Source organism: Mastomys coucha, unplaced genomic scaffold (assembly GCF_008632895.1).
Source record: "Mastomys coucha isolate ucsf_1 unplaced genomic scaffold, UCSF_Mcou_1 pScaffold6, whole genome shotgun sequence".
NCBI classification, from domain to species: Eukaryota; Metazoa; Chordata; class Mammalia; order Rodentia; family Muridae; genus Mastomys; species Mastomys coucha.
Window position 1 is genome coordinate 8390979 of NW_022196912.1, and position 26976 is coordinate 8417954.

Genomic DNA, 26976 nt, shown 5'->3' on the forward strand with positions numbered 1-26976 from the left:
CAAAAATATGTCCATAACATAAATATGGGAAAGTTGATGGAAAATGTTGCTAAGATTAAAAAAAAAAAACTAAACTAAATTAAAAAGAATACACCTTTAATCCCAGAGGCAGGTGGATCTCTGTGAGTTCAAGGCCAGCCTGGTCTGCAGAGTGAGTACCAGGACAGCCAGGACTACACAGAGAAACTCTGTCTTTTTTTTTTTTTTTTAAAGATTTATTTATTTTATATATATGAGTACATTGTTGCTGTCTACAGACATGCCAGAAGAAGGCATAGGATCTCGTTAAAGATGGCTGTGAGCCACCATGTGGTTGCTGGGAATTGAACTCAGGACCTCTGGAAGAGCACAGTCAGTGCTCTTAACCACTGAGCTATCTCTCCAGCCCGAGAAACTCTGTCTTAATAAAAAAGAAAGAAAGAAAGAAAGGAAGGAGAGAAAGAAAAAGTAAGTATATAAAAAACTAAACTATAGAAATTTTAGAAGACTGTTATTGTCTTTAGTTTTATATGTAAAATGTATAAATGACATGAAAAACACTTAGGCTTACTAGACAAAGCCTTTAAATCATGTGTGTGTGTGTATATGTGTGTGTGTGTATGTGTATGGTGTGTGTGTCCTGTATATATATATATATATGTCTTAAGTATGTGTCATATATATATATATGTGTGTGTATGTGTGTCCTATATATGTGTCCTATATATATGTCATATATATATATGCATATATATGTTTCCAAAGAACTTAAGCTTTATCTTAAGAATTACAAGCATGAGAATCATGCCTCACACATGTCAATATGGATAATTATGAACATAATTAAGTAGGATGTTTGGAGTTGAAAAGCACAATGATAGAAATTGCAATTTCCCTAAGAGAGCCTGGCAGGTTTGAACTGCTAGTGGGCTCAGAAGGCTTGAAAAGAGGTTAGCTGAAGCAGCCAAACTGACAAGAAGAAAGAGGAGAGTGAAGAAAACGGAGCAGCATCTCTGAGACCTGTGGGACATATCATGCACAAGGTGTGCAGGAAAGAAATCTCAAGAGAAAAAGGGCCCAGCGGTCACGTTTGGAAATGAGGACCAGGCCTGCGGCTGCAGGAGTTAAGAGAGAGCCCTTGCTGGCAAGCATGGGAGCGTCATTCCATTCCCAGCACCATGCAAAGCAAGGCTTGACACACTCCCACCATCTCTGCAAACAACCCAGCTATTAGACATGACAGGGCAAGTGGACCACAGTGACCGTGTGTGTGTGTGTGTGTGTGTGTGTGTGTGTGTGTGAGTGTGTGTGTGTGTGTGTCAGGGTCTCACTGTGTAAACTTGCCGGCCTGGAAGTCTCTGTATAGATCAGGCTTGCCTTCAGTTCATAGAGATCCACCTGCTTCTGACCCCAGAATGCAGGATTACTGTATGTCACCATGGCTAGCTGTCTCTTCACTTTCAAGATGAAAAGGTAAGATAATTTTTAAAACAGAAAGAGAACAGGATACAGAATAAGGATATACAGAAAAACTTGTCCAGCTGAATGTTTGTATTTATACTGTGTTATTCCTGTTATGGTCAGCCAGCTATTTCATATTGTTGCTGTAACATGCCTGCAACTTGGCTCAAGGACATGCTGACCATCTACCCTGTTTTGTTCTGAATGTTCTGTATGAGGTTTACTAATCTTAAGGAACTCACAAAGCTTCACATAGGACCCATCAAATCAGAGGTCAATAACAACTGTTATGTCTGAAATACCTTGAATCAGAGCTGACTCGCTGGGCATGAACTCACTGTGGGGTTTGTGGAATTTGCCTTCATACACTGACAGAAAAAATATCCATTCTCATGGTTCAGATAATTGTGAGCTATGTCCCTGGTCTGACCAGTATGAGAGTGTGCATTCAATAAACTATTCCTGCTTAACTGAGATCAGTGTTCATATGGTTTGTGTGGTAATTCTTGAGCCCCAGCAATTACAAATGTCAAAAAGTTTTAAAATACTTGAGTGTGTAATACAAAGAAAATGTAGTAAACTAAAATTAATTTCTAACAATGAGGGTACACAACTTTAATCTCAGCACTAGAGAGACAGAGGCAGGAGGATCTCTGAGCTCAAGGACAGTCTGGTCTACAGAATAAGTTCCAGGACAGCCAGGACTACACAGAGAAACCCTGACAGAGAAAAAGAAAAGAAGAAGAGAGAGCAGAGGAGAGGAGAGGAGAGGAGAGGAGAGGAGAGGAGAGGAGAGGAGAGAAGAGAAGAGAAGAGGAAAGGAGGTTAAAAGAGATGAAAAGAAAAAGAATAATGAAAAGAAAGAAAGAAAGAAAGAAAGAAAGAAAGAAAGAAAGAAAGAAAGAAAGAAAGAAAGAAAGAGATTGATTTTGTAGTAAAGAGACTGTAAATGTAGTGTGTGGCGGGCACAGTGTCTCTAAAGTAGTGGCAGTGAGGACAGTAAACTGCTGCAGCGGTCAGGAAAGCCCTGTCCCTTCACACTCAGCCCTCACTTGCTGAGCTCCAGGGAAAGTTCCATACCTGCCAGCTCCACTCCCAGAAGTACCTTATGCCCACTTTCTACTTGTGTATCATACTGTAATGTGTGCTCTTCCTGTGTTTAGACATTGGCACTCACCAGGGTTCCAGATGCCCACAGGGTTAGATACAGATGCCCACAGGGTTAGATACAGATGCCCACAGGGTTAGATACAGATGCCCACAGGATTAGATACAGATGCCCACAGGGTTAGATACAGATGCCCACAGGGTTAGATACAGATGCCCACAGGGTTAGATACAGATGCCCACAGGGTTAGATACAGATGCCCACAGGGTTAGATACAGATGCCCACAGGGTTAGATACAGATGCCCACAGGGTTAGATACAGATGCCTACAGGGTTAGATACAGATGCCCACAGGGTTAGATACAGATGCATTATTGCTTCGCAGCCTAGGAGCATAGGCTGTGTGTAGAAGTGGAAGAATCTTCTGGAATCTCTGTGCTTCACATGCCTCTTCCATGGCACTCTATGCCACAAAAGCTACCCTGACTTGTACGTAGCCTTCCACACTGGAAACCTGTCTTCACTGGGATCATAAACTGTGGAATGGGGGATAAAATTATCCCCAGCCAAGTTTAGTGAGCATAGATAAGTAGTCATTAAGTATTGAACTAGTTGCGTGCATAATGTCTTCCCCTTTGTTATAAGAGCCCTGTGCTGGGCAGTTTCACATCAACTGGCACATCTACAGTCATCTGAGAGGAGGGAACCTTATTGAGAAAGTGTCACCATAAGACTGGACTGTAGGCAAGCCTGTAGGGCATTTTCCTAAGTAATAATTGATGGAGGAGGTCCCAGCCATTTATGTGTGGGTGGTACCATCCCTGGGCTGGTGGTCCAGGGTTCTATAACAAAGCAATCTGAGCAGTAAGCAGCACCCTTCCACGGCCTCTGCATCAGCTCCTGCTCCAGGTTCCTGCCCTGCCTGAGTTCCTGTCCTGACTTCCTTCATTGATGGACTACAGCACAGAGTGTAAACAAATTTCCTCCTCTCCTTCCCAATTTGCTTTTTGGTCATGGTGTTTCATCACAGCACTCGAAACCCTAACTAAGACAAGCCTAGTCAGAAGTTAGGGCAGCCTTAACCACTCACACTGAGTAAGGTCGCTTAGAAACAAAGGTACACAATCACAGGAGAGGTAACTGTCCAGGAAACGCAACAGATTGCTATGTGCTGTGCGTGAGAGCTTACCATCCAATTGGGCCATTTTCCTTCGGGCATGTTTTCCATCCAGGATGTGATAACGTCATATACAGTGTGCCCAGAAAGAGTGTCAAGTGTGGTGAAGTACTTGTTGAAAGGAAAGTCAGCTTCCTGGATAAATGACAAGCCATAGTACATCATGGTCCTCTCGATGCTCTCTGCTGAGACTTCGGTCCCCATGAACCTGGAAGAGTTGGCAAACTTTGCTGTCTTCAGTTACCGACAAAAGAGTGGGAACAACTCAGCAGCCACGTAGAGCTTGCTGTGAATAAAATGTGGGGGCCCCTCATAGATCAGTGCAGTCTCAGACTTCATCAGAGTTTAGCAGCTTTGTACAGCGGAAGTTAGCACAGAAGCAAGAGGTCAAAGTTCAGAGATTCAGTGTTTGCGGAGGTTCAGCCACAAAGGAGACATCTATGTCACACACCTCTGCAAGGCTCAGGGATCATCATAGAAGAGGGGACAGAAGGATAGTAAGAGGTAGAAGTCCTGGAGAACTGAGGCGAGACAGCACCTCCTGGATAGGACAGCTGCACGTACAGTCTCTTGGCGGCTATGGTACTGACCTAGGAGGGAGTCATTCAACATTCTAACATGGAGGAAAAGGATCCAGCACAAGCCTACCTGCCCCTAGCTGAGAAGCCACTGACAGCTGATGGCTAGGAGAAGAAAGAGAGTGACCACAGTTCAGTAGCTGCTTCCACACGCATGAGTGTGCATGAGAGGCATACAGTGGACTTGGTGGATTATTTTTTAAGAGGACACAAAGTTGGGAGGGGTGGGGTATACTATATATATAGTATATATATAGCACTGTATGCATGTGTGAAATTCTCAAAGAATTAATATTTTTAGTAAGGGGTCACACACATGATTCGATAGGGCTCTCCAGAGAGCAGTACTCAAATGCAGAACTTGGTCCTCCAACAATACTGCTCTCTGCTTCCAACACTTGACTAAGACTCTAACATCTTAAGATCTTCTTTGGACATTTTCATGAATCCACTTAGAATCTCCAGTCTATAGCTTCAGTATCAAGGTTTCCCCTTGTTATCAATACACACTCTGAAAAACACTTAGGAGGATACGGTCACCTGAACTGTCCCTATCAGTGCTGCATTCAATGGCTGTGGCAGCACACTGATGGGAAGCCTGGTGTCCTCCTCCTCCTCCTCCTCTTCCTCCTCTTCTTCTTTCTCCTCTTCCTCCTCTTCCTCCTCCTCCTCTTCCTTCTTCTTTTTGTTCTACTTCTTCTCAAGACAAAGTCTGTATAGCCCTGGTTGTTCTGGAATCTTCTCTGTAGACCAGGCTGGCCTCAGACTCAGAGAGATGTGCCTCTGCCTCCTGAGCATCACAGTCCCTATGTGGTGACTCTTTCCCACCTCTGCCACTACTCCCTGAGTCCAGTGCCTTCTCCAGGGGAGGGAGTTCTTAGCTGCTCTCACTCGGTCTATCAGGTCAATTACCTAGTGATACAAGGCAATACCCTTTATCCAGGGTTCTTAAGACCAGATATATCTCCAATTTTATAAGATTCTTACATTCTTAGAATAGCTCTATAGAGCTTTAACCGGCCCAGAGTTCCTACTCCAAAGTTAGAAATTCAAAATGCCCCCAGAATCTGAAGATTTTCATATTAGAGATTCTTAACTTCTAACTTCACAGTTTCTTACACAACAGATACCATTGTAAATGATTTACATAAATTGTCTCATCTGGTCTCACAATAGTCCTCTAAAGCTTGTTACTATTACTCTTCTATTTATTAACATTAAAATTATTAATATTAATTTATTAACAAAAAAACCATTTCTGCTAACAGCCCAAGGTCACCAAGCTACAGAGCAGGACCCCACCTTAGCTCCTTGATCTCACAGCTGCGCTAACCACTGGGATCTGTCAACAGTTCAGTTGGAATGTTTGAGCCCACACTATCCAAGAAACATAATCCCAGCAATAATGATGAAAATAACAGCTCATGGGGCTGGAGAAATGACTCAGCAGTTACAAGTGCAAAGTGTTCTTGAAAAGGGTCCAAGCTCACTTCCCAGCGCCCATACCAGGTGACGCAGCTACCTATAACTCCTCCTCCAGGGGCTTAGCACCCTTTTCTTGACTATGAAGGCACTGTACTCACATGTATAAAACTCACACAAAAGGTAGACATAGAGAACCACAAGGTTACTCTATGACCTCCATGTGTACACCATGGCACACATGCCCTGACACACATGCCCTGACACACATATCATATACGCACACAAACAAAGAAAACAATAATAATAAAATGCAATTATAGTTATCCAGGTCATTTAGAATAGAACTTGGGCCTATAGTTACCGATATCTGCCAGGTTCCCTGCTGTACTGGTTCATGGTCTGCCGGAAGTCCCGGACGATGTCATGCATTCCTACCTGAGTAGTGGTGAAGTCATGGTACAGCTCTGAGTAACGGGTCACCGTGTCCTTGGGAAAGCAGGACAGCAAGCTATTAGCACTGTTTCGTACCTATGCAGGCTCCACGTCTTGCAGGACGACATGAGCTAAGGAGACACTTGCTCAACGGTAGTCCTAGAAACTTTGGTGCACAAGAGGCTTGTGGGCGACAGATAATCACAATCCTTAAGACTGCATTAGTTCTTATATCAGTAACTTTAGAAAAAGTTAGTGAACAGGGTCAGGAGGGATGACTCAGCAATGAAGAGCACTGACTGCTCATCCAGACGACCAGGTTCAATTTCCAGCACCCACATGGCAGCTCACAACCGCTGTAACTCCAAGATCTGATGCTCTCCCAACACACATGCAAGCTAAAACAACAGTGGACAGAAAATAAAAATAAATAAATTATTCTTTTTAAAAATCTACTGAACAGTAAGCATTTCTCTATCACCCATTTTAGCAAACTAAGTTTTACCAAATACCACAACTTTAATTACAAAATCCCTATAAATATAACTTCATAAATGTTTCAGATATTCTTGATGAAGGTACAGTTGACTGCACATCCAAACTGCATCTGCTTATAAGATACTAACATTTAACTCTTTCCTTGTCGTCTCTACCTTCATGATTACTGTTAGGCCATTGCAGGGTTTCAGTGATCAATCGATCGATCAATCAATCAATCGTTCCTAGTAGTCGTTCCTACACCTCCCCAGGACTGGAAGAGTCAAAAGACTACAGCTCACATGAGCTAAGGTCCTGGGATGGACACGGACTCTCTGAGCCGCCCCAACCTGACTGTGGCCTGCTTAGTGAGCTCTTTGAATACGTGAACTTCACCTATGAAGACGGAAGGGTTGATGGGGAGGGAGGTGTTTTAACCCTGGGATTTTCCTAACATCTCACATCCTTCAGATCCTAGAGTCACCTCATAGACAGATGCTTACATTATATTACATTACATTGCAATCAGCAAACTAGCTTCTAGATCTCTCCAAGAGACAACTAGTGCTCTTTGAGAAAGCCAGCTAACACTGCCTGTTGTCTTCATTTTTCTGCCTTACCAGAAGTTGTGAGCAATATATATATATATATATATATATATATATATATATATATATAATTAATAATAATAATGGGCTAATTCTAACATTTGCTTAATGAAATCATTTTACAATCAACTGCTCTTTAACTAGGTAAATAGGTAGGGAGGTGAGTAGGTAAGTTGATAGGTAGCTGGCTAATTTAATGAGTGATGAGAATGCATATAGCAGCTCAGGACAAAAGGTAGAAGCCTGATAATAAAATATCTTGTGGAATTCATTTTACTTATTTGGAACTCATTTTACTTATTTGGCTTCATCAAGAGCATCTACTATACATACAATTTTAGACTTTCTTCAGGCAAACAATGTGCTGCTAAGACTCATGGGGATGGCCGTACGCTGCTGTAACTTGGTTAATATAACATTCTATCCTTTGATACACAAGCACAACTCTTAAGATTTTGGAGTACATGTAGGAACTACTGACTGCTTGGCCAGAGGAACTCGGGTGACTTCAGAAGAGTGATCAACCAGACGAATAAGGTAGCTGTGAACCCCCTCTGCTATGGGGTGGGCTTCAGGCAAGAAGCAGTAGTATAGCAACAGCTTAGTCAATGAGTGGGCTCACCAAACGGAAATCATGAAGCCTCTCTTGTCTGTATGCCGAGAGAGTTAGATGAAACATGTTGATACTCAGTGATAATTCCCTTCTGTTCTGACTGGCCATGATCACCTGGGAAAGTCCCAGGAAACTAAGACCAGTACCTTTGAACCCAAGTGAAAGGAAAGAAAAACAACCTCGGTGAGCAAACTCTGTCAGTCCGTATGGTGTCCCCAACACCCTCACTGAGGAAAGACGCTCAGCTGATCCCTGGCTCTGTAAAGAACCAGGAAAGAGTCCCCAGATGCATGTATTAGGAAGGGGCTACTTCACAGTGCTTCCAGCAGGTGGACAAGCTCATCCTTGTAACCAGCACCTTAGACTAAAGCAGAGAACACAGGGCTGGAGCGACAGCTCAGGGGTAGAGACTGCTCACTGCTCTTGTAGGGGACATGCTTAGTTCCTGGTACCCATCCAGTTAGCCTCAGGGGGATCCCACACCCTCTTCTAGCTTCTATGGATACCTGAACTCATGTGCACAGACCCACCCATAGACAAACACATAGATGGATAATTTTTAGATAATAAAACTTTAAAAATTTAAAAACAGAAAATAGTATGATAACATTTTCAGATAAAGCAAAGGAAAAAAAAAGTTTAAAATAAGACTTTACCGGAATTTGGGATGTATTTACTTGGATTTCATTTCTCAGATCCTTCGCTTCCAGAAGAAATTTAACTGCATCAAAACTAAACCCATCAACACCCTTTGAGAGCCAGAACTTTATTATTTCCTGAAGATGAAGAAACAAAACACTTGGTTACATATAGTTTGTAATTACAACTATAGCTGGGACATTAACAGATAGCTCCACATACAAAATGCATGTTACCACACACAGACCCTCACAGTCTAATTCCATAACTGGTTTTCTCAGTACCAGGTGCTAGGGGGATAGAACATTCCAGGCAGAGAATAGCAGAGAATGCAGTCAGATTTTCTGGGCAACTGAGAAAAACAGGGAGTGGGTGGGGATAGCATACCCAGAAGAAGCTGGACATGTCTAGCTTTATGGTCAAGGAGGAAGTCTTGGAACTGAGAAGGGTGGGTGGAAAGTCCTGGAAGGTTTCAAGAAAAACATAGGGTTGACATAAGGCTAGCAATTTCATACCTAGATACACACTCAAAAGAGATGAAGCCATACCTCAAAACAAGACCTTGAATGTTCATGGTAGCAGGGTTGCTAGGGGACACTACCCTGATGGTAAATCCATCATATGATGAACATTACTTGGCCACAGAGAAGAAGGATTTACTGGTGCATGCTAGGACACACATGAATCTTAGGAGCATTTTGCTAAATGCAAGGAATAAATATTGAATAATTTCCTTTATACAAAATGTCCACAATAGACAAATCTACAGAGAGAGAAAGGGAGACTGGTTAAGGATGAGGTGACAGGGAGAATAATGGTGGCAAAAGTAGACAAAGCTTCTTTGAGGGAGAGCAAGTCCAAACAATGAAGAAGTTCAGTGCATGCTCGGACTTCACTGAGTCTACAGACTAGGAAGATGCAGGGGAGTGTGGGGGAGGGGGGTGCAGGCAGTTGGCTGGTGCTTGGGTTGGGGAACTCAACAGACAGACACCACACATGCCAAACCTGCTGGCCACACAAGGCCACTGGGTTGTGGAAAGGGCTCTCAGAAGGTTCTAGACCAACTCACTAGGACTAAGTCTAAGACCACGTTCCTGCTGTACTGCACTGGAGCCTCCTCACCTCTCTTCCTCCTCTTTACATGCTCCCTTTTGTACTCTTAATGTCTAAGAAGCCCCAATTTTTACAAGTATCAGATGCCATTCCACCTAGGTGCAGCCCCAGGTGGTGCTTCATCTTACAAACATGAACACAGGTGGAGTCGGAGCACAAACACCCATAATACACACAGCAGCTTCTAACGAGGTGTAGGCAAGCACCATCCTGCACTGATTTTCTCCAGTCAAACTACCTACTTTCTTCCTGAACTCCTCATTCACTCCAGAGTCTCAGCATTGCTAGATAGTAACCATTAGAGAATGAGAAATGTGGGCTGAAGCAATGGCTCAGCCATGAAGAGCATGTACTACGCTTGCGGAGGACGTGAGTACGGTTTCCAGCACTAGGTCAGACAGCTCCAAAGGTTCTGGTGTCTCTTGGCCTCCAGAGGCACCTGCCATCTTGTGCACATGCCCAAATACAGTCACTTAGAGGCATAAGAAAACATACAAATACATTTTTTAAAAAAACAAAACATAATGAGAAATGAGTGTCCGGGATCCCCTGGAAGCGCTCTCCTGCATTGTTACTTTGTTTCCATGAGATGTTTCTAACTGCGTGTATTTGTTTGGGGTGCTAGAGATGAAGGCCAGGACTCCAGGAACATTAGGAAGGTGCTCTGCCACTGAATCCCACACCTAGCCCGGAAGAGACATTTTACATGCTGAAGTTTTAACCAGTATAATCCAAAGTTTGCTCTTAGGAAGTATTTCCCTTCTGTTACTCATTCTCATTCTCTCAACTAGATGAGACTGAGGGCTCTCAATTTTAATTCTTAACCTCCTGGCGCTCTGACTGAGCTCTTCCAGTTTTACATCCAGTCTTCTGGTATTGGGTGTAAACTGGGCACAGTGCCTGGCTCCACCTGGTTGTGGTGACCCAGACTTGGGGACTCTGGGGACAGTACACTGTGTCCTTGATTCTCCTCTAACTAACATGACACCACACTGTCCTGGTTTTCCACTGGGCACCTCTCCTCTGCTAAAACAACACCACTCTGAGCGACTGAGTCAACATTCGCAATGCCCAAATCCAGGATGCTGGCCTGTGCTGCTGTCTGCTTGTTTGGTTCATGGTTGGTTGGCTGCTTGGTTTGGGGACAGGGTCTCACTCTGTGTCCTAGGCTCACCTAGCTAACCTTGAAGGCCTTTCTCTTTTCATTTCATTTCTTTTCTTTTCCTTTCTTTACTCTTTTTCCTTTTTTTCTTAAGAAGGCTGAAGTAGGACCATTTATCTAAATAGTCTAATTTGGGAAACACAGTGGTTCTACTCCTTTTTTAAAAAAAAAAGATTTATTTATGTATTTTATGACTGTGGGTGTTTTGTCTGCATATGTCATGCATTAGATCTCATGGAACGACAGTAATAGATGGTTGGGAGCCACCATGTGGGTGTGGGAATTGAATTCAGGACCTCTAGAACAGCAGCGAGCACTCCTAACCACGCCCTGTGGCTCTGCTCTTATATCTAATGACACATCACATGTTTCCTTAAAATGACATTAGCCTTGGGAATCTATCTGAGTAAGGGATGATAAGGTAGATGTTTCACAAGTACAGGAAAACAATACCCTCTGCTTACAGGCAATAGAACAAAAAGCTCCCTGCTGCTGCCCAGAAGTATAGAAAACAAGTATTTTCTGACTCCTCAGGGAGCAAGAAGATAAGGAAGATCAGGTTCCAGAAGCAGTGCAGTGGCTCTGCAGTCCAGCTATCCACACTATAGCATCTATAAGACTCATTCAGACCTTCTTCATCATTAGAAGAGCACCTGCTTTTCAGGAGCTCTGATAGAGCAAATGGGATATTTGCACCAGTCCAGCCTGAGTCAGTAAATACCATCTCCGTAGTGTGAAAACTGGTGAGCAAGCTCTACTTAGCCTTTAAAACCTCACCTTGGTTAATGGTTCCTTCTACAGACCTCGAAGAGGTTCCATCTTCACAATTGATCATTTATTTCCCAACAATATCGTTGTATTGACTATCTTAAAAGATATATATAAAGCCCTGTCCTAAATGTTTAAAGAGATTAGGTCATTTAAGCTTCAAGTGCCATGAGCAATGCACCATTTTTGTTCCTGTTTTATGAGTGAGGGAGCAGACTGAGGGAAATGGCATACTGGTGCCAAGGTCATAAGCTTAGTAAGTGGTGGGTCTAGAGCTGGAGCCATATGCAGCCCTTTCCTGTTTGCAACACTGGCTTCCTCCTTTCTGCTGTACTTTGTTGTTATGGGGAGGGCCAGTGCATCCCACAGTATGGAAGTGGAGGCCAGAGGACAACTTTGTGGAGATGCTTCTGTCTTCTCATCCTTACGTGGGCTCTGGGGATAGAACTCAGGCCATGGAGTTTCCTGGCAAGTGCTTTTACCCACTTAGACAGCTCACCGGTGTCTTTGTTTTCTCTGTGTAGCCTTGGCTGTCCTAGAACTCACAGAGATCTGCCTGCCACTGCCTCCCAAGTCCTGGGATCAAAGGGGTCTGACTCTACCGCCTGGCTTTTTTTTTTTTCCTTTCTTTGTAATTGAAGAGTCTGCCAACACCTAGCCCTCCCTCCCTTGCTGAGACAATCAGCTCCTTGTTCCTCTCAGCTGACCTGCTTCTCTCCACGTTTATCTGCCTGAGCTCTGGAGACCTTATTCCTATGTCAACAAATCCTATGTTTTCATCTTTAGAGAACATTTTCCCCAGTCCTTATAAATCTAAGTATCCCCTGGGCACTTGTGTCTCCCAGAGAGCTCCGATGCTGCAGAGTGTGCACACCCTCCACCTTCTCATCTTCCATTTCAGAACATAGCAACAACACCTTCCCACCTCAGGGTACAAGTCTGAAACCTAGGTCCTCCTAGCCGCCTCTCTAAGCCCTGCTGTGTTCTCTGACCTCTCCATCCACTCTTGCAAGCTGAAGGCTTCCAAGATTCCTTTCGAGATCACTGAGCTCTGACTTCTGCCCCCAAAGCTGCCCTCCTCCCACCCCTTCTCTAAAACCAGAGTGATTGTTTAAAAATGAAAATAAAAAAGCAGTTCCCAGCAGGCAGTGGTGGCACACGCCTTTAATCCCAGCACTTGGGAGGCAAAGGCAGGCATATCTCTGAGTTTGAGGCCAGCCGGGTCTACAGAGTGAGTTCCAGGACAGCCAGGGATATACAGAGAAACCCTGTCTTGAAAAATCCAAAATAAAATAAAATAAAAAAGTGTCTCCCTATCTGAAGACATTTAGATTTGGGTTCTTGACAGGCCTTTCTGGGTTGTTCGGAACTTGACCCCCAGGTCACTTAGTGTGAGTCACATGGCCTTCCGTGTACATCCCATCCCACCCACATAGGTTACCTGCCAGCACCCCAAAGTACAAGATTTATGCCTTCCCTCTGCTTGACCCCCTCACAGTGCTACTTCACTTGGCTTACTCCAACCCAACCACTCATCATTACCTGCCTTCTCACAACTGCCCAAGCCTTATCTGCCCCCTGACCAGTTTGGGTATCGGTTTGCCCACTTCTTTCTGTCACAACCACCATCACACTATGTTTTCTGTTCTGTTGTCTATCTCTCCTCTGGAACAAAAATACCTTGACATGTCTGTCAAGCACCCACCATCTCCTAGCCCACAGCCAGCACACCACACACACACACACACACACACACACACACACACACACACACACCATCAGAGGGCACCATGTCCTAGCCCACAGCTAGCATGCCACACACACACCATCAGAGGCCACCACGTCCTAGCCCACAGCCAGTTTGCCACACACCCTATCAGAGGAGCACATAAGGAGAATGAAGTACCTGGCATGCAGGAGTGCAATATTATGCAAGTACTATCAATAAATAAGCCATGGGGCTGGCATTTAAAGCAGGTAGTAAGAGAACTTTTTTTTTATTTAAATGCTAATCTCCAGCAATCCTGTGCTCACTAGGGGCAGAGCAGAGTCCACACTTAGTTATAAGTTCTAATGTTGAGCAGGAAGTGCCCCTTGGCTTCTCATCTCCAACTGCTAAGAACCATTTCCTCCCCAGGAGCCCTCCTCCAGAGCTCAGGCTTCCCACCTCTCTGGTTCAAGATCATTCTGAATCCAGACAGAGGCAAGACAACAAAGGTCTCTTGCTAAACATCCTGACTGTTCCCCTGGGTCATGGGACCTTGCTCTGTTTTCTCATCCATTAAGTTGGGGGAGGGGGACTAGAAACCAAAGTATTGGAAGCAGACAAAACACAATTATCTCATGTAAATCACCAGCTCCTCTGGAGCCTTCTAACTTCTAAAGGTGGAAGCACTCAGTCCCTGAGTTCAGGCCACAAGCCAAGTCCTGACAGCCACTGGGAAAGAAAGAGATCAGATAAGGAAGAAAATGAGCATTCTACGCTGGAAGACACCTGTGTCCAACCATCACAGCAGTCTGATGTGGGGACAATAGCTGAAAGCTGACGGCAGCCAGGAGAAATCTGGTGCAGGCTCTAGAGGTTCAAATTCTACCTGAACAGAAGTCCACCCCAAGCCTCCTCCCTGCTAACCATCTCAGTCACCAATGATTAACCCGCTCAGCTCCCCTACACAGATAACTGCTGCGGGTAGGAACGGGAGGAGCTCAGAAGTGCCTTCCTGAGAAAGGTCTGCTCCTGGGGCCCCGAATCTCAGTCCCTCGCCATTTCATATTTACTCCTAATGGTAACTCTTGACTCGCCTTCCAAATAATGTTTAACCTCCAGATAAGGCAGTAATGACCCAGACAGGAGGACTTTCATTCTGGTAGACTAGTTAGTAAGAATTCTATTCACAGATCTCACTGCCTGGATGCCTGCAAGAGAACAGCCAAGTTAGTCAAAGAATCATTAATATATCTGTCAGCACCTTGTGTCAAAATATACAAGAATTATTTAAACATTCCCAGACAGCCATCCCTGTCAGTAAAGAAAGACAGTGATGAAGGGTGAAGGGGCGTCCACCTGTTAAACTAACTGGATGACATAGTTATGAGCTTCTAACTGCCAGGAAAGAGAATTAATTGAACAGAGAGGAATGGTGCCCCAACATTGGTCCTGAGCTGTTGTCATAATGGTGAACTCAAGTCCCCAAACCTAGGTTTGAATTGTGTGTCTCTCAAGAAGTGCCAGTTCACCTTGTGAAGGCCCATTCTCTATGATAGCTTACATGCTTCAACAGAGCTAGGTAAACTATTTGTCACACAGTAAGTGAGGAATAAGTGTGGGAAGGAGCAAGGGAGAGATCAAGGAAATTTGGTAATAGAAGAGAGTCCATAGCACGGATATTAAAACTAATCCTTAGCTGGCTGTCTAAAGCTACCTCCTACCAACGTCACTGATACAAGAGTGCCCTGACTCAGGTGCCTGCTTCCAGAACAGATATCCTAATGAGTCATTGAAACCTCACCTATAATATAAAACCTCACCTCAACATATAAAAATACTCCTATGCCTAAGGAGTCCACAGGAACAAACATCTCTAAAAAGAAATCTGAAAAGATGGGACATAGCTCAGTGGTAAAAACTTGTCTAGAATGAAAGAAACTAGAAAGACTTAAGAAAGAGAAAGAAAGGAAGAAAGGAAAAAAGAACAAAAGAAAGAAAGAAAAGAAAAGACAAGAAAGAAAGAAAGAAAGAAAGAAAGAAAGAAAGAAAAGACAAGAAAGAAAGAAAGAAAGAAAGAAAGAAAGAAAGAAAGAAAGAAAGAAAGAAAGAAAGATGGAGGGAGGGGAAAGGGGAAGGAGGGAGGGAGGAGAGGAGAGGGAGGGAGGAGAGGAGAAAAAAATAGAAGCAAGGTCCTTTTTCCTGAAACTATAAAACATCATAGAAGTAAATCAGAGAACATTTAAATAAAGAGAAAGGAATACTATGTTTGTAAATTAGAATGTTGGATGTGAAGATGTAAATACTCCTCAAAATGAGCTACAGATTTGATATAACCTTTATTAAAGGCCTTTATTTGCACAAGTTGAGATGCTGCTCCAAAATTCATATGGAAATGCAAAGAACTAAGTCAAAAAGTATCTAAAACAAAGTTAGGCTAATGATTGTTTGTTTGTTAGATAGCATCTCACTTTATAGCCCTGGCTGTCCTGGAACTCACTATATAGACCAAACTAACCTCAAACTCACAGAGATCCTCCTGCCTCTGCCTCCCTAGTGCTGGGATTAAAGGCATGCGCCACCACACCTTAGCAGCATCATACATCTTGATTTCAAAACTTATGACCAAACTTACCAGACAGTGTTCCTGAACTAGAAACTAATCTATAGGAAAATGGAACAGAATTAAAGGTCCAGAAATAAAGCCAAATGCTTATGGACAGTTGGCCTTTGCTTAGAATTACCTACAGTCTTCTGTCCTGTACTGTCTTCCCCACCAACTTCCCTCTAAGGACTACACAGCTCTCCTAAATTTCTATGTACTCCACCCCACAGCAGCATTGAGAGAGCTATTTCCTGAGCTGAGAGTAAGAACCTGGTGGCAGTCTACTGTGGTAGCAATGGGAACTTCCTTCCTAGAGCCACAGAGGGACCTCAGGGACTTGGCCCGAGCCTTGCAGATCTGATCAGCCTGCATGGCTTACTTCTGGCTTCCTGCCTCTCACCCTTCAGCATCACCAGCTCCCAAGCCTCCCATCAAGGCTGCCAGTTAACACACAGGCCAGAGAGTTAAATTCTAATCTCAAGTAACCAGCACATGGGTTTCTAGCAGACATATCCCCCGAGTTGCACTATTCATTATCTGAAATTTTAAATTGAACTTGAGATTTTTACCTCTCATCTCTCTGTCTCTGTCTGTCTATATGTCTCTTCCTCTCTTTCTCTCTCTGTCTGTCTGTCTTGGTCTCTCTTTCTCTCTCTGTCTCTCTATCTTTTTTTCTGTCTCTCTCTCTCTGCTTGAACCTCTCATTCGCAGGCTCCATTTCTCTCTTTCTCTCTCTGCCTCTCTGTCTGTGTCTCTGTCTGTCTGTCTTGGTCTCTCTTTCTCTCTCTGTCTCTCTTTCTCTCTATGTGTCTCTATTTGTCTGTCTTGGTTTCCCTTTCTCTCTTTGTCTCTCTCTCTCTCTGTCTCTGTCTCTCTTTCTCTGTTTGGACCTCTCATTCACAGGCTCCATTTCTCTCTTTGGCTTCTTAACTGGGCAGCATCAGCTGCAGAGGCTCCCTCTTCTATGGAAGAGCTGGTTCTCCCTGGTATGCCAATGTCTCTTCCCTGAGAGAGCATTCGGCATTACCTAAAGTGTCATGCATGCAGTAGTGTCACTGTCCCCTTGATATTCTGAAGACTGTCAAATTTTCAGTGCTCAGGACAGGGCCCAGCTCAGAGCGAACAATCAGGCAGTATTTACGGAGTGAATATAGAAGCACTGTGCATGGCTTCTCTCACCAGGCAAACAAATGTGATGTCACCACCAGCTATGTTCATAGGCTGAAGATCTGAGAGCAACAGCCAGAGGCCCACCATACATGCAGGAACAGGCTTCCGAAGCCTTTTCTCACAGCAGCCAAAGAGCCCCTCCAGTGTAGGTCCCCATGTCCCCTGTTACTTACCGTGTTCTGAGTTAGATGAAGGAAGAGCCACTAACACATGCAACTATTTGCATTTCATCTGACAACCTAGCCTGAGAATTTAATAACACGCTTTGATTTTGCTTACACAGACTTTAATCCAACATAGAGTGGTTCAAATAACCACTTAGGATCCCACTATTGGGGAAGTCTGTGAGGGTGTTCACACCCACTCAGGTTCCCACGATTGGAGAAGTCTGTGAGGGTGTTCACACTTACCTTTATTTCCTCTTGAACAGCAGGGTTTCGGAAATTTAAATCTGGTTGCTCTTTCAAAAACTGGTGAAAATAACATTGCTTTCGTACTTCATCAAAGTGCCAGCTGGAGTTTCCATACACACTCAGCTAGCAAACAGACAGAAGAACACACAGATTAGCTCACTCATTCCTACACTGGCCTTGTCCACAAACACATGACCCTGATGCCCCACAAGGTGGATGCCTAAATCCTAGGAGCTATCTTTCTAGGGAGAGCCCTAAGTTAAACCCCCAGCTTCCACCCTAACACGCTACAACAGTGGTTCTAGAATATTTATCAAGCAGACACCATTCCTAACAACCACAGCACTAGCTAATGTCCAGGACAAAACCTAGCCAAAGAGAGCGAGAGAGAGAGAGAGAGAGAGAGAGAGAGAGAGAGAGAGAGAGAAAGAGAGAAAGAGAGAGAGAGAGAGAGCGCGCATAAGTCCCAAGTTGTAAAATGAGTCCCCAAAGAGTTTGTATTAGACACAATCACTTAAAACTCTGCTAGTCTCCTGAAACAAAAGTCTAGTGACTTGAAGCACAAGGCCTACAGGTGATGTCTCCTTTCTAGAACAGAGCAGGAGAGAGCACACGGCAGATCCCTGCCCTAGCCTGGCTCTGGTCAATCTATAGCCTTAAACATGAGAGTTTCTTGGGTTCTATCTCAGGCCTTTCGTTCATGCCTTGATAAACAGCAAGTGGAAACATGGGGAAAATGTGATGGGGTCTCTCCACCTAAATCCCTTTTTTTTTTTTTAAACGGGAAGACACAGTCATATGGGTCTGCATTTCCATGGCAACTGGCCACAGTGAGTAGTGGCTACTGACTTTCAAGGAAACCTTCACCAATTCACTATATGGGCCACCTGGACATGATTCAAGATAACATTTGACTTTATGTCTAACCAATAAAAGATCACAGATAAACAACCTGAAGAGAATTGAGGAAACCAGAAAGAAGCGTTTTACAGAAATGGTGCCCAGGGGAGTGAATGTGTGAGATGCTCAACATCACCAACAAGCACGTAATTACTACATTCCTTACTTACAGAATCACTAGTAATTAGATAAATGGAAAGTTAATAACTTAACATGAGCGGAGCGGTCGGTGGTGGCACACGCCTTTAGTCCCAGCACTTGGGAGGCAGAGGCAGGCAGATTTCTGAGTTCGAGGCCAGCCTGGTATACAGAGTGAGTTCCAGGACAGCCGGGGCTACACAGAGAAACCCTGTCTCAAAAAAAAAAACAAAACAAAAAACAAACAAACAAAAAAACAGAACTTAACATGAGGTTTTTTTTTTTTTTTTGATTTTTCGAGACAGGGTTTCTCTGTATAGTCCCTGGCTGTCTTGGAACTCACTCTTTAGACCAGGCTGGCCTCGAACTTCAGAAATCCACCTGCCTCTGCCTCCCAAGTGCTGGGATTAAAGGTTTGCGCCACCACCGCCCGGCTTAACATGAGATTTTTATATCCACTTGAATGGCAAAAGCTACAGTTTGATAAATAAGGTGGCTTCACATCTATTTAATTCAAGAAAACTCTGCACCAAGCCTCAAAGTAGATTAATACGCAGACTTACAACATGATTAATGATAAACTGAAGAGTGATTAAGTTAACCATGTAATATCTATCTATTACATATACATATTACAATACATATTTTATATATGTATGTGTGTGTACAATACATACAGTAATATGCAAGAGGAGAATGTGTGAAGCATTGCTATTCAAAACTACAGGATAGATCTTTCCAAAAAATGAGTAATGAAAGCTAGTTAAAGAAGGGTTAAAAAATTAACTATTAATAGCATGCATTGGGGCTGGTGAGATGGCTCAGTGGGTAAGAGCACCGACTGCTCTTCCAAAGGTCCTAAGTTCAATTCCCAGCAACCACATGGTGGCTCACAACCACCCGTAATGAGATCTGATGCCCTCTTCTGGTGTGTCTAAAGACAGCTACAGTGTACTTATTTACAATAATAAATAAATCTTTAACAAAAATAGCATGTATTATATAAGCGAAGCAAAGCCCTAGATCCCATGTGGTAGGAAGAGACAACTGACTCCTCCAAGCTGCCCTTCGGCTTCTGCATGTGTCCCATGGTACACAAATGCCAGCTCCCCATCCCCCTACCCCCACATATATAATAAATAAATTCAATAAGAAGTTTAAATAAAAAAACAAGTAAATACTCCTCAACTTCCTGAATCTCTAGATTAGCTCCTATTACCTACACGTGGGATAATATGAGCTTCTTTAGAATATTTTTTAACTTATTTATTTTATGCACATGGGTGTTTTGTCTACATGTATGTCTGTGCCCCCTATGTGTGTCTGGTGCTCACAGAAGCTGGAAGACAGCATCAGATCCTCTGGGATAGGAGCTATGTATGGTTTTGAGCTGCCATGGGGTGCTGGGGATTGGATCCAGGTACTCTGGAAGAGTGATCAGTGCTTTTGACAACTGAGCCATCTCTCCACATGCAAAAATGGACTAGTTATTTCATTGAATTGCTGAGGAGTATTATATCATATACACATACAAACATACACATATGTTTGTATATGCTAACTTTTTAAGAGTTTTTTTTTTTTTTTTGGTTTTTCGAGACAGGGTTTCTCTGTAGCCTCGGCTGTCCTGGAACTCACTCTGTAGAACAGGCTGGCCTCGAACTCAGAAATCCGCCTGCCTCTGCCTCCCAAGTGCTGGGATCAAAGGCGTGTGCCACCACCACCCGGCTATAAGAGTTATTTTTATCTATGCAAATTCATGGTCATATGTCTACATGCCACATGTGTATGGCCATGGAAGCTAGAGACAATGTCAGATACCCTAGGGCCAAAGTTACAGGATGCTACCCAGTGTACGTACTGGGAACCAAGCCCAGGTCCTCTGGAAGAGCGCTCTTATCTGCTGAGCCACCACTCAGGTTCTGTGCTAATTGTTTACATTAGGAAATCAGCCTTGCCTACAAGCGGAAGCTGATGGAGAGTCAGGAAGAGCAGTGACAGAGGAACCAGCAGCATGTGCTGCAGTGGAGCAATGGTCTGGTTCAAGGTGTGGGCAGTAAGATTTAAAAGCAGATTGTGGGGCACGCTGACTAGAGTTAAGCCTCAGTCCTTTTACCCACCAGCTCTGTGACCTCACTCTGCAAGATAGGAACTAAAATTTAATTCATAGAATTGGAGGGGGAATAGACTGGATGAATTCATGAATGTAAGACTATTAACAGACAGCCTGCACACGGTGTTTACTAATGGTAATTTAACAAGGAGTAGCTTGTCAACAAGGAGATCGGTGTTTAAAGCAATAAGCCTGCCAGGACATGCTGATGGACAGCCATATGCTGATCATGCACAGAGCTTGGTGGATGAGGAGTCACAGAGAGGGAGGACACATGGTCATGACACATGAGTGTGCTTAGGTAGAAAACTGCAGAGTCAGGGTGAGAAGAGGGGAGGCTCCAGTGGGAGTCTAGAATAAAGGACTGGGACAAAGCAGGAGAGAAACAGACTGGTGCAGGAGGATTGCTCCTGAGACTATAGAGTGTTTAGTAAATCTGAGCTTCAGGGCAGCACATGGCATCCTGTTAGTGTCATCCTTCAGAATCGCTGTGGGGGTTGGTAGGACCCTAGCAGGCATCAAATCAGCAGGTGTATAAGAGTCTCGTGTAAAAATGGAGTATTTGCATATAAGTCTCACACATTGTACTTTATGTTTAATGTAATTTCTGTGTTAATTTTGCCACCTAACACAATGTGACTGCCAAGTTGTAGCTATGATATATCACTGCATTTTCAGGACTAATGATCAGCTAATGGTCTGTAGCTATTTCAGCCCCTTCCAAAATGATTGTCAAATATAGATTTTTTATTTCCAGTAGGTTAAACATGCAGATATAGAACCCATCCCATACAATATTTTACACTAAAAGTTCTTTCACTAAATCTAAAACGGGTTTAAATGCATGTCTTAGTTTCTTATTTGCTAAATCTGGCTACTTAGAAAGGATAGAATCTCTTACAGAGGAGCAAGGAGGAAGGATGCCATCTCTGAGTAGTGTTTGCTGCTAAGGATGCTGGGATGGGCGGGAGGCAGAGGGGAACTGGAGGTGACTGGAGGTCACCTGGACTCAGTCAACCTCCCAAGACAAGCTATGGGGATGATGACAACAAGCTGTGCCCAGAGGCTCAGGTACTGATCGGGTCAGGGGAGAGAAAGTGATGAGTGACTCTGTTTATGATATTATCCTACGGGGGGGAGGTCAAAAAGTCAAAGAGGCAAAGGGCTCTGGAGAGTGCTAAAAGATAGTAGAGAAAAAGGATGTTATTTTCCTATCTTTGTCCAGGAGACCTATGCTGGACAAGGTGGGGGGGGGGGCAAAGGGAAGGAGAACCACATACTAGAACACAGCAGCTCAACAATGAAATCAGAAACCTAAAAGCCCTTTGTGTTTTTGTCTAACTAACATTGTCTATTTCTAAACTAATTCCTTCGATGCTTTCCAACCTAAAGGGCTTCACACCTCTCCAGTTCAGTGAGTCTAGCGCCGCCTGCCTGCTGCCTGCTGATTGACTGTCCTTACCCAGTTGTTGGGAGGGATGGTTACTCCGTTGGCATGGGTACAGTTGTGCCAGATGTAGTAATCAGTATATTTCCCGCTCCGTGTCCTACTCCATTGGAACCAAGGATGTTGGTCACTGGTGTGGTTTGGTATGAAATCGATTATTAATTTTAAACCTAATGAGTAAAAACATACCAAATGTTAGGAACAGATGGCGTTAGGAGAATGTCGGTCGGGAGGGGAGGGTTATGTGTGAATGGGAGATGTGATACTTTCCTTTGCTGTCCTCACCCCTCATTCTGGTTACCTTTGTCATGGATGGCAGCAACCAAATTCTCAAAATCTTTCATTGTTCCAAAAATAGGGTCAATTTCTTTGAAATCCTCAACAGCATATCTAAAATCTTTCAAAGACGATTTATAAAAGGAAGTGATCCAAACAGTCTTTATGTTTAAAGCAGCGATATAGTCCAACTTCTCTTGGATACCTGAAGGGAGAGCCAAGACTGTGAGCAAACACCTGTTTCTCTTTCTATTTGAAGCATTAAAAATAAAATGGTGTGTGTGCACGCGTGTGCATGTGTGTGTGGTGTGTGTGTGCGTGTGTGCATGTGTGTGTGTGTAAATAAACACATTAACCATCTTTAGAAAGCAAGCCTACCTCTCACAATCGCATGTAAATAAACACATTAACCAGCTTTAGAAAGCAAGCCTACCTCTCACAATCACATGTAAATAAACACATTAACCAGCTTTAGAAAGCAAGCCTACCTCTCACAATCGCATGCAAATAAACACATTAACCAGCTTTAGAAAGCAAGCCTACCTCTCACAATCGCTGCTTCAGAGGAACAGCACACTGCATTTTTTTTTCAATAAAAAAATATTTTCAATACTCAGAAAGGTGAATTCACATATCCACTATGAAAAGAGAAAAGGGGATAAAGGGGCGGAGACTAGAGAAACAAGCAGCTTTAGAGCTTCTCTCATGACCCACGTGATCTTTTGCATCCTGTTCTTCTGCATCACCTAGTATGAGGCTGGCCTTGAACTCCACCTGCTTCTGCCTCCTCAAGTGCTGGGATTAGGATTAATGTCTGAAAAGAACTGGCCCCTCCCAAGGCAACTTGCCACATGTGGCTATTGAGCAGTTGCAATGTGTCTCATCTGGGTTGGATGTGCTGGAGGGGAAGCACATACCAGATTTTTAACACCTGGCACAAAGAGAAAGAATTTAATATATGTCAATGGTGTCTTATGTTGATCTATTGATACAGAAAAAAACATTGCATTAAACAAAATATATTATTAAAATCAATTTCACCTTGGAAAACAAATAACCTTGCACAGTGCTGCTATAAAAATATAAGGAGGTTGGAATGGAATGAATGGGTTGATACCTGGACTAGAGAAGAGCTGTCAGTGCAAAGTGCTTTATGAATCAGTGTGTTAGCTCTGTCCGTCTGGGGCAGAGGAGCTGATAAGAAAAGCTGTGGACTGGACTGTCACAGGGTAAGTGGGTTTCAGTACTGGCAATGAATAAATAACTGAACAAACAGAACTATTATCTGGAATAGAGGAATCAGGTAGTACGAGATGGAACGCAGATAGAGGGCAGGTATATGCCAGTATGTGCCAGGTTCCATGTTCTAGCAGCCTGTCTTTACAGCAAGTGGCCCTCGTTCACTTATGTAGAAAGCAGGAGTTCATACACCATAGATTCTAGGCTTGCCAGGGGGACCTATGGAAGTTAAGCCCTGTACGTGGAACCTTGTAGGACTATAGCTGCTGTGGCTTCTAGATGCAAACTCGAAGTCTTGAGCCAGTATTTTTCTCTGTGTTTACACAAGCCTATATAAATTATGCCACACCTAAGCAAGCAGAATGTTAAGACCACCAAAGCACAAAGTCACCTGACCCTGGCATGACCTTCCTGGCAGAAGTGAAGAGACATTCTAGAGACAATCTTTGGTTATCAGTCTAGTGAAACAAATGTCCTTCAGGAACTAGAATTTTCCCCAGTCTCCTGCTGGGAGAAGGAAAAGCCTGAAGCCTGGTGCAGCCCAGAGGAGGAGCTTGACTCCTGGCAGATTTCTCACATCTCTGAGCACCTCGTCAGAGCCCCAGGATGACTGGAGCTGGACAGTAATGGTCAACTAGAGATGGCCACACCTTGGCCAGAACTGCTGTGCTATATGTTTCTCTTGCCTTTTATTCCAGCCTATATCTCATGTCAAGAACTGACTAGGGATTTCTTCCCGGCCTGGCCGTGTTTAATCAGTCTCTGCTTTTCTCTGTCACTCAGGAGGATCTAACTGGCCTGTTGAGTATGGTGGCCGAGCCTGGCTTGTTAGGGCTGCCCAGGTCCTGGCTCTAACAGCTCCAGCACCACAGGTTCTAGGCCGTTCTACTGTAACAGGCTGCTCATCTGTGTTGTCTTTACAACTGGCTGTAACATTTCAGAGCAACAGCTGGTGACAGAAACATTTCCACCTAAACCAGAAGCAAGCACAGGGCAGTACACACAGGGGGCTCTGGGGTAGAGTGGATGCTCCAGAACGAGGGAGGGAGGACTAAGACTGGGGCAGCTGGGGGGTGGGGCAGCTGGGGGGTGGAGACAACACACCACCAAGAGACTGAGTGATTCCAGTCCCACCTTTGGAGAGACAGAAGACAAGGCTAAAACCAAACCTGGGGTGATTTCTTCAGAATAACAAAACCCTTGAGCGTGAGGAGCAGAACCTATTGGATAACTGGAAGCAAGTGCTCCCCAAGGAAAAAGCAGGGTGAACACAAAGAGCTAACTAGAAACTGCATGTCTGTGGGAACTTGGAGGCCACATAGGAGCGGGCTAGAGAGGCAGGACCAGGAGGTAGAAGTGTGTCCCTGTTCCGGATTGTCAAACCCAAGTTTGCCAACTCTTGCTTGGTGAGAGGGGCAACAGGAGCTCCTAGGATGCCCTAACTGTCCAAAGCAGCAGGGGGCTGTGACTAAGGCAGAAGATGAAGCCTAAGGCAGGTGGCAGCTCTGAGTTGTGCCTCTGGGGACAGATATGCTATTCTCCAAATAGTGAAGATGCAGACATTATTTGTTTAAAGGGTGGAAAGGCTGCTGAAATAGGCAGGTGGTGGGATGCTTGTCTCACAGGTCAAAGCCCTGGGATCCACCCTCAGCACTGAGTGTGGAGAAAAAGTCAGAGAGAGGGGAAAAAAAAAAAAAAACCTGGAAAGAGTACAAACACAAGAAGCCTTTCATTAAGGAAGTCGGGGGGATTTTCTCACGCACTCATACTACCACACCATCTTTCTTCAAATAATCATTGCAAAACGAGAATTTCCTTAGTTCTAGTTTATTTCTTCTAACTGCACTCCCATTTTTAATATTCATTCTCTCTCTCTCTTCTCTCTCTCTCCCCCTCCTTCCCACCCCCCCCCCGTGCGTGTGTGCCAGCATGCATGCGTGTGTGTGCATGTGTGTTTTGATTTTAACCCAGGCTGTCCTGGAACTCATGGCAATCTTCCTTGATTGCCTCAGCCTCCTGAGGGCTAGCATTACAAGCAGAGGGATAGCATCTAGCTTTATTCTGTCCTAACCCATGGTGATTCTATCAGCCCAGCTAGTTTATACCCACTGCCTAGCACAGTTCCAATCTTAATTCGGCTGATGGAGCATTCAATTATAAGGATAAGAAATTACATATAGAACCTTTAGTTTAATTTTAAAAAATACAAAATTTTGGTTCTATTTGTCTACTAATATGGCTATTGCTGTGGAAAATCCTTTATTAGGCAACACCTAACACACCGTTGGGCTTCTAGACTTCTCTCATTTCTTCAGGATTGAAACTAGAAGACAGTCTTCCCCTTCTTAAGACACCACATTTGTATAACACAATGTATTTATTAATAAACTTTCAGCTAGACTACAAACTGCGCCTGTGCCTGGAGAGCTAGTCTCAGATGAAACATGGAGCTACAAAATCAGATTTTAGGATTGATGAGTGAATGAATGTGTACATGGGTTTAATGAGCAAGAGATTAAAGCAACCCCTTCGCTCTAAATCCTTCAGCAAATAGCCTTGCATCAAGAGCAAGGCTTGCAAGCTTCTGCTGCTTGGTGCTTGAATTAATTCCCAGGGAAATGGTGCCAGCCATCCTGGAATGTGCTTACCACACAAGCCAGGCACAAAATGATTTTGAGGAAGCTGGGGGTGGGCCACAAACCACTCTCCACTAGTTGGTCCTAAGAGCCGAACACGTACCTTTCAAGTCTCCATTCCCATCCTTGTCACTGTCCTTAAAAGATCTCGGGTAGATCTGGTACATGGGACCTGCCTGCCACCAGTCAAGGCATTTTGGAGAGATGACGATGATGGCTATGGTAGCTCCAATGAGCAGGAACACGGAAACCACGGTGAGCCAGAAGAAGATCTCCCGGGGCACCCGGTAGCGAGCCTGGCTGGAGAACTGGAACAGCACCTCCTTGGGCATCCCCGCATAGGGCTGTACCGCCTTTAGTTGAGGCTCCTCTGGAGCAGGGATACTCACAGCATTGGGCTGTGGGGTGTCCCTGGAACCTGGGTCCTGCTCCGGAATGTCTTCGTTTTGGACAAACCCATTATTCGTCTGGCATCCCTTCAAACTCATCCGGATGGAGTCTCTCTTGCCTTTGTCCTCATCCATGTCTACCCTGTGCAGCTCGGTGCTTTTGAGCAGGGACAGAGGTGGAAAGGTGGCTTGCTGAGTGCTGTGGTTTGTTAATGAGCTTTGAATGGTTTATAAATAATCATGGCTGGACTTTGTCCAGCCAAGGAAGAAAGGGTAAAGTTTAATAAAGGGGGGTCAGAAGGAGGGGTATGTGTGTAAAAATTATCTTTACACCGGGTGGCTGACTCAGCTACAGTAACAGTATATGGAGGAGACTGGCGAGAAGAGGCAGGGTTCCAAGTACTG

The 26976-nt window shown here is 44.1% G+C and overlaps 1 protein-coding gene across 1 annotated transcript in view; it reads right to left on the bottom strand.

The window, feature by feature from the left end:
- Window positions 1–26721, bottom strand: part of Slc3a1 (solute carrier family 3 member 1) — a 35174-nt gene extending 8453 nt beyond the window's left edge. The window contains exons 1-7 of the mRNA XM_031356546.1: window positions 26286–26721; window positions 22333–22512; window positions 22047–22201; window positions 17431–17556; window positions 8515–8634; window positions 6090–6214; window positions 3738–3933 (exon numbers count right to left, since the gene is read on the bottom strand). Coding sequence (XP_031212406.1) covers window positions 3738–3933; window positions 6090–6214; window positions 8515–8634; window positions 17431–17556; window positions 22047–22201; window positions 22333–22512; window positions 26286–26706 — 1323 coding nt within the window. The 5' untranslated portion in view covers window positions 26707–26721. The remainder of the gene's footprint in view (window positions 1–3737; window positions 3934–6089; window positions 6215–8514; window positions 8635–17430; window positions 17557–22046; window positions 22202–22332; window positions 22513–26285) is intronic.
- Between the last annotated feature and the right edge of the window lie 255 nt (window positions 26722–26976).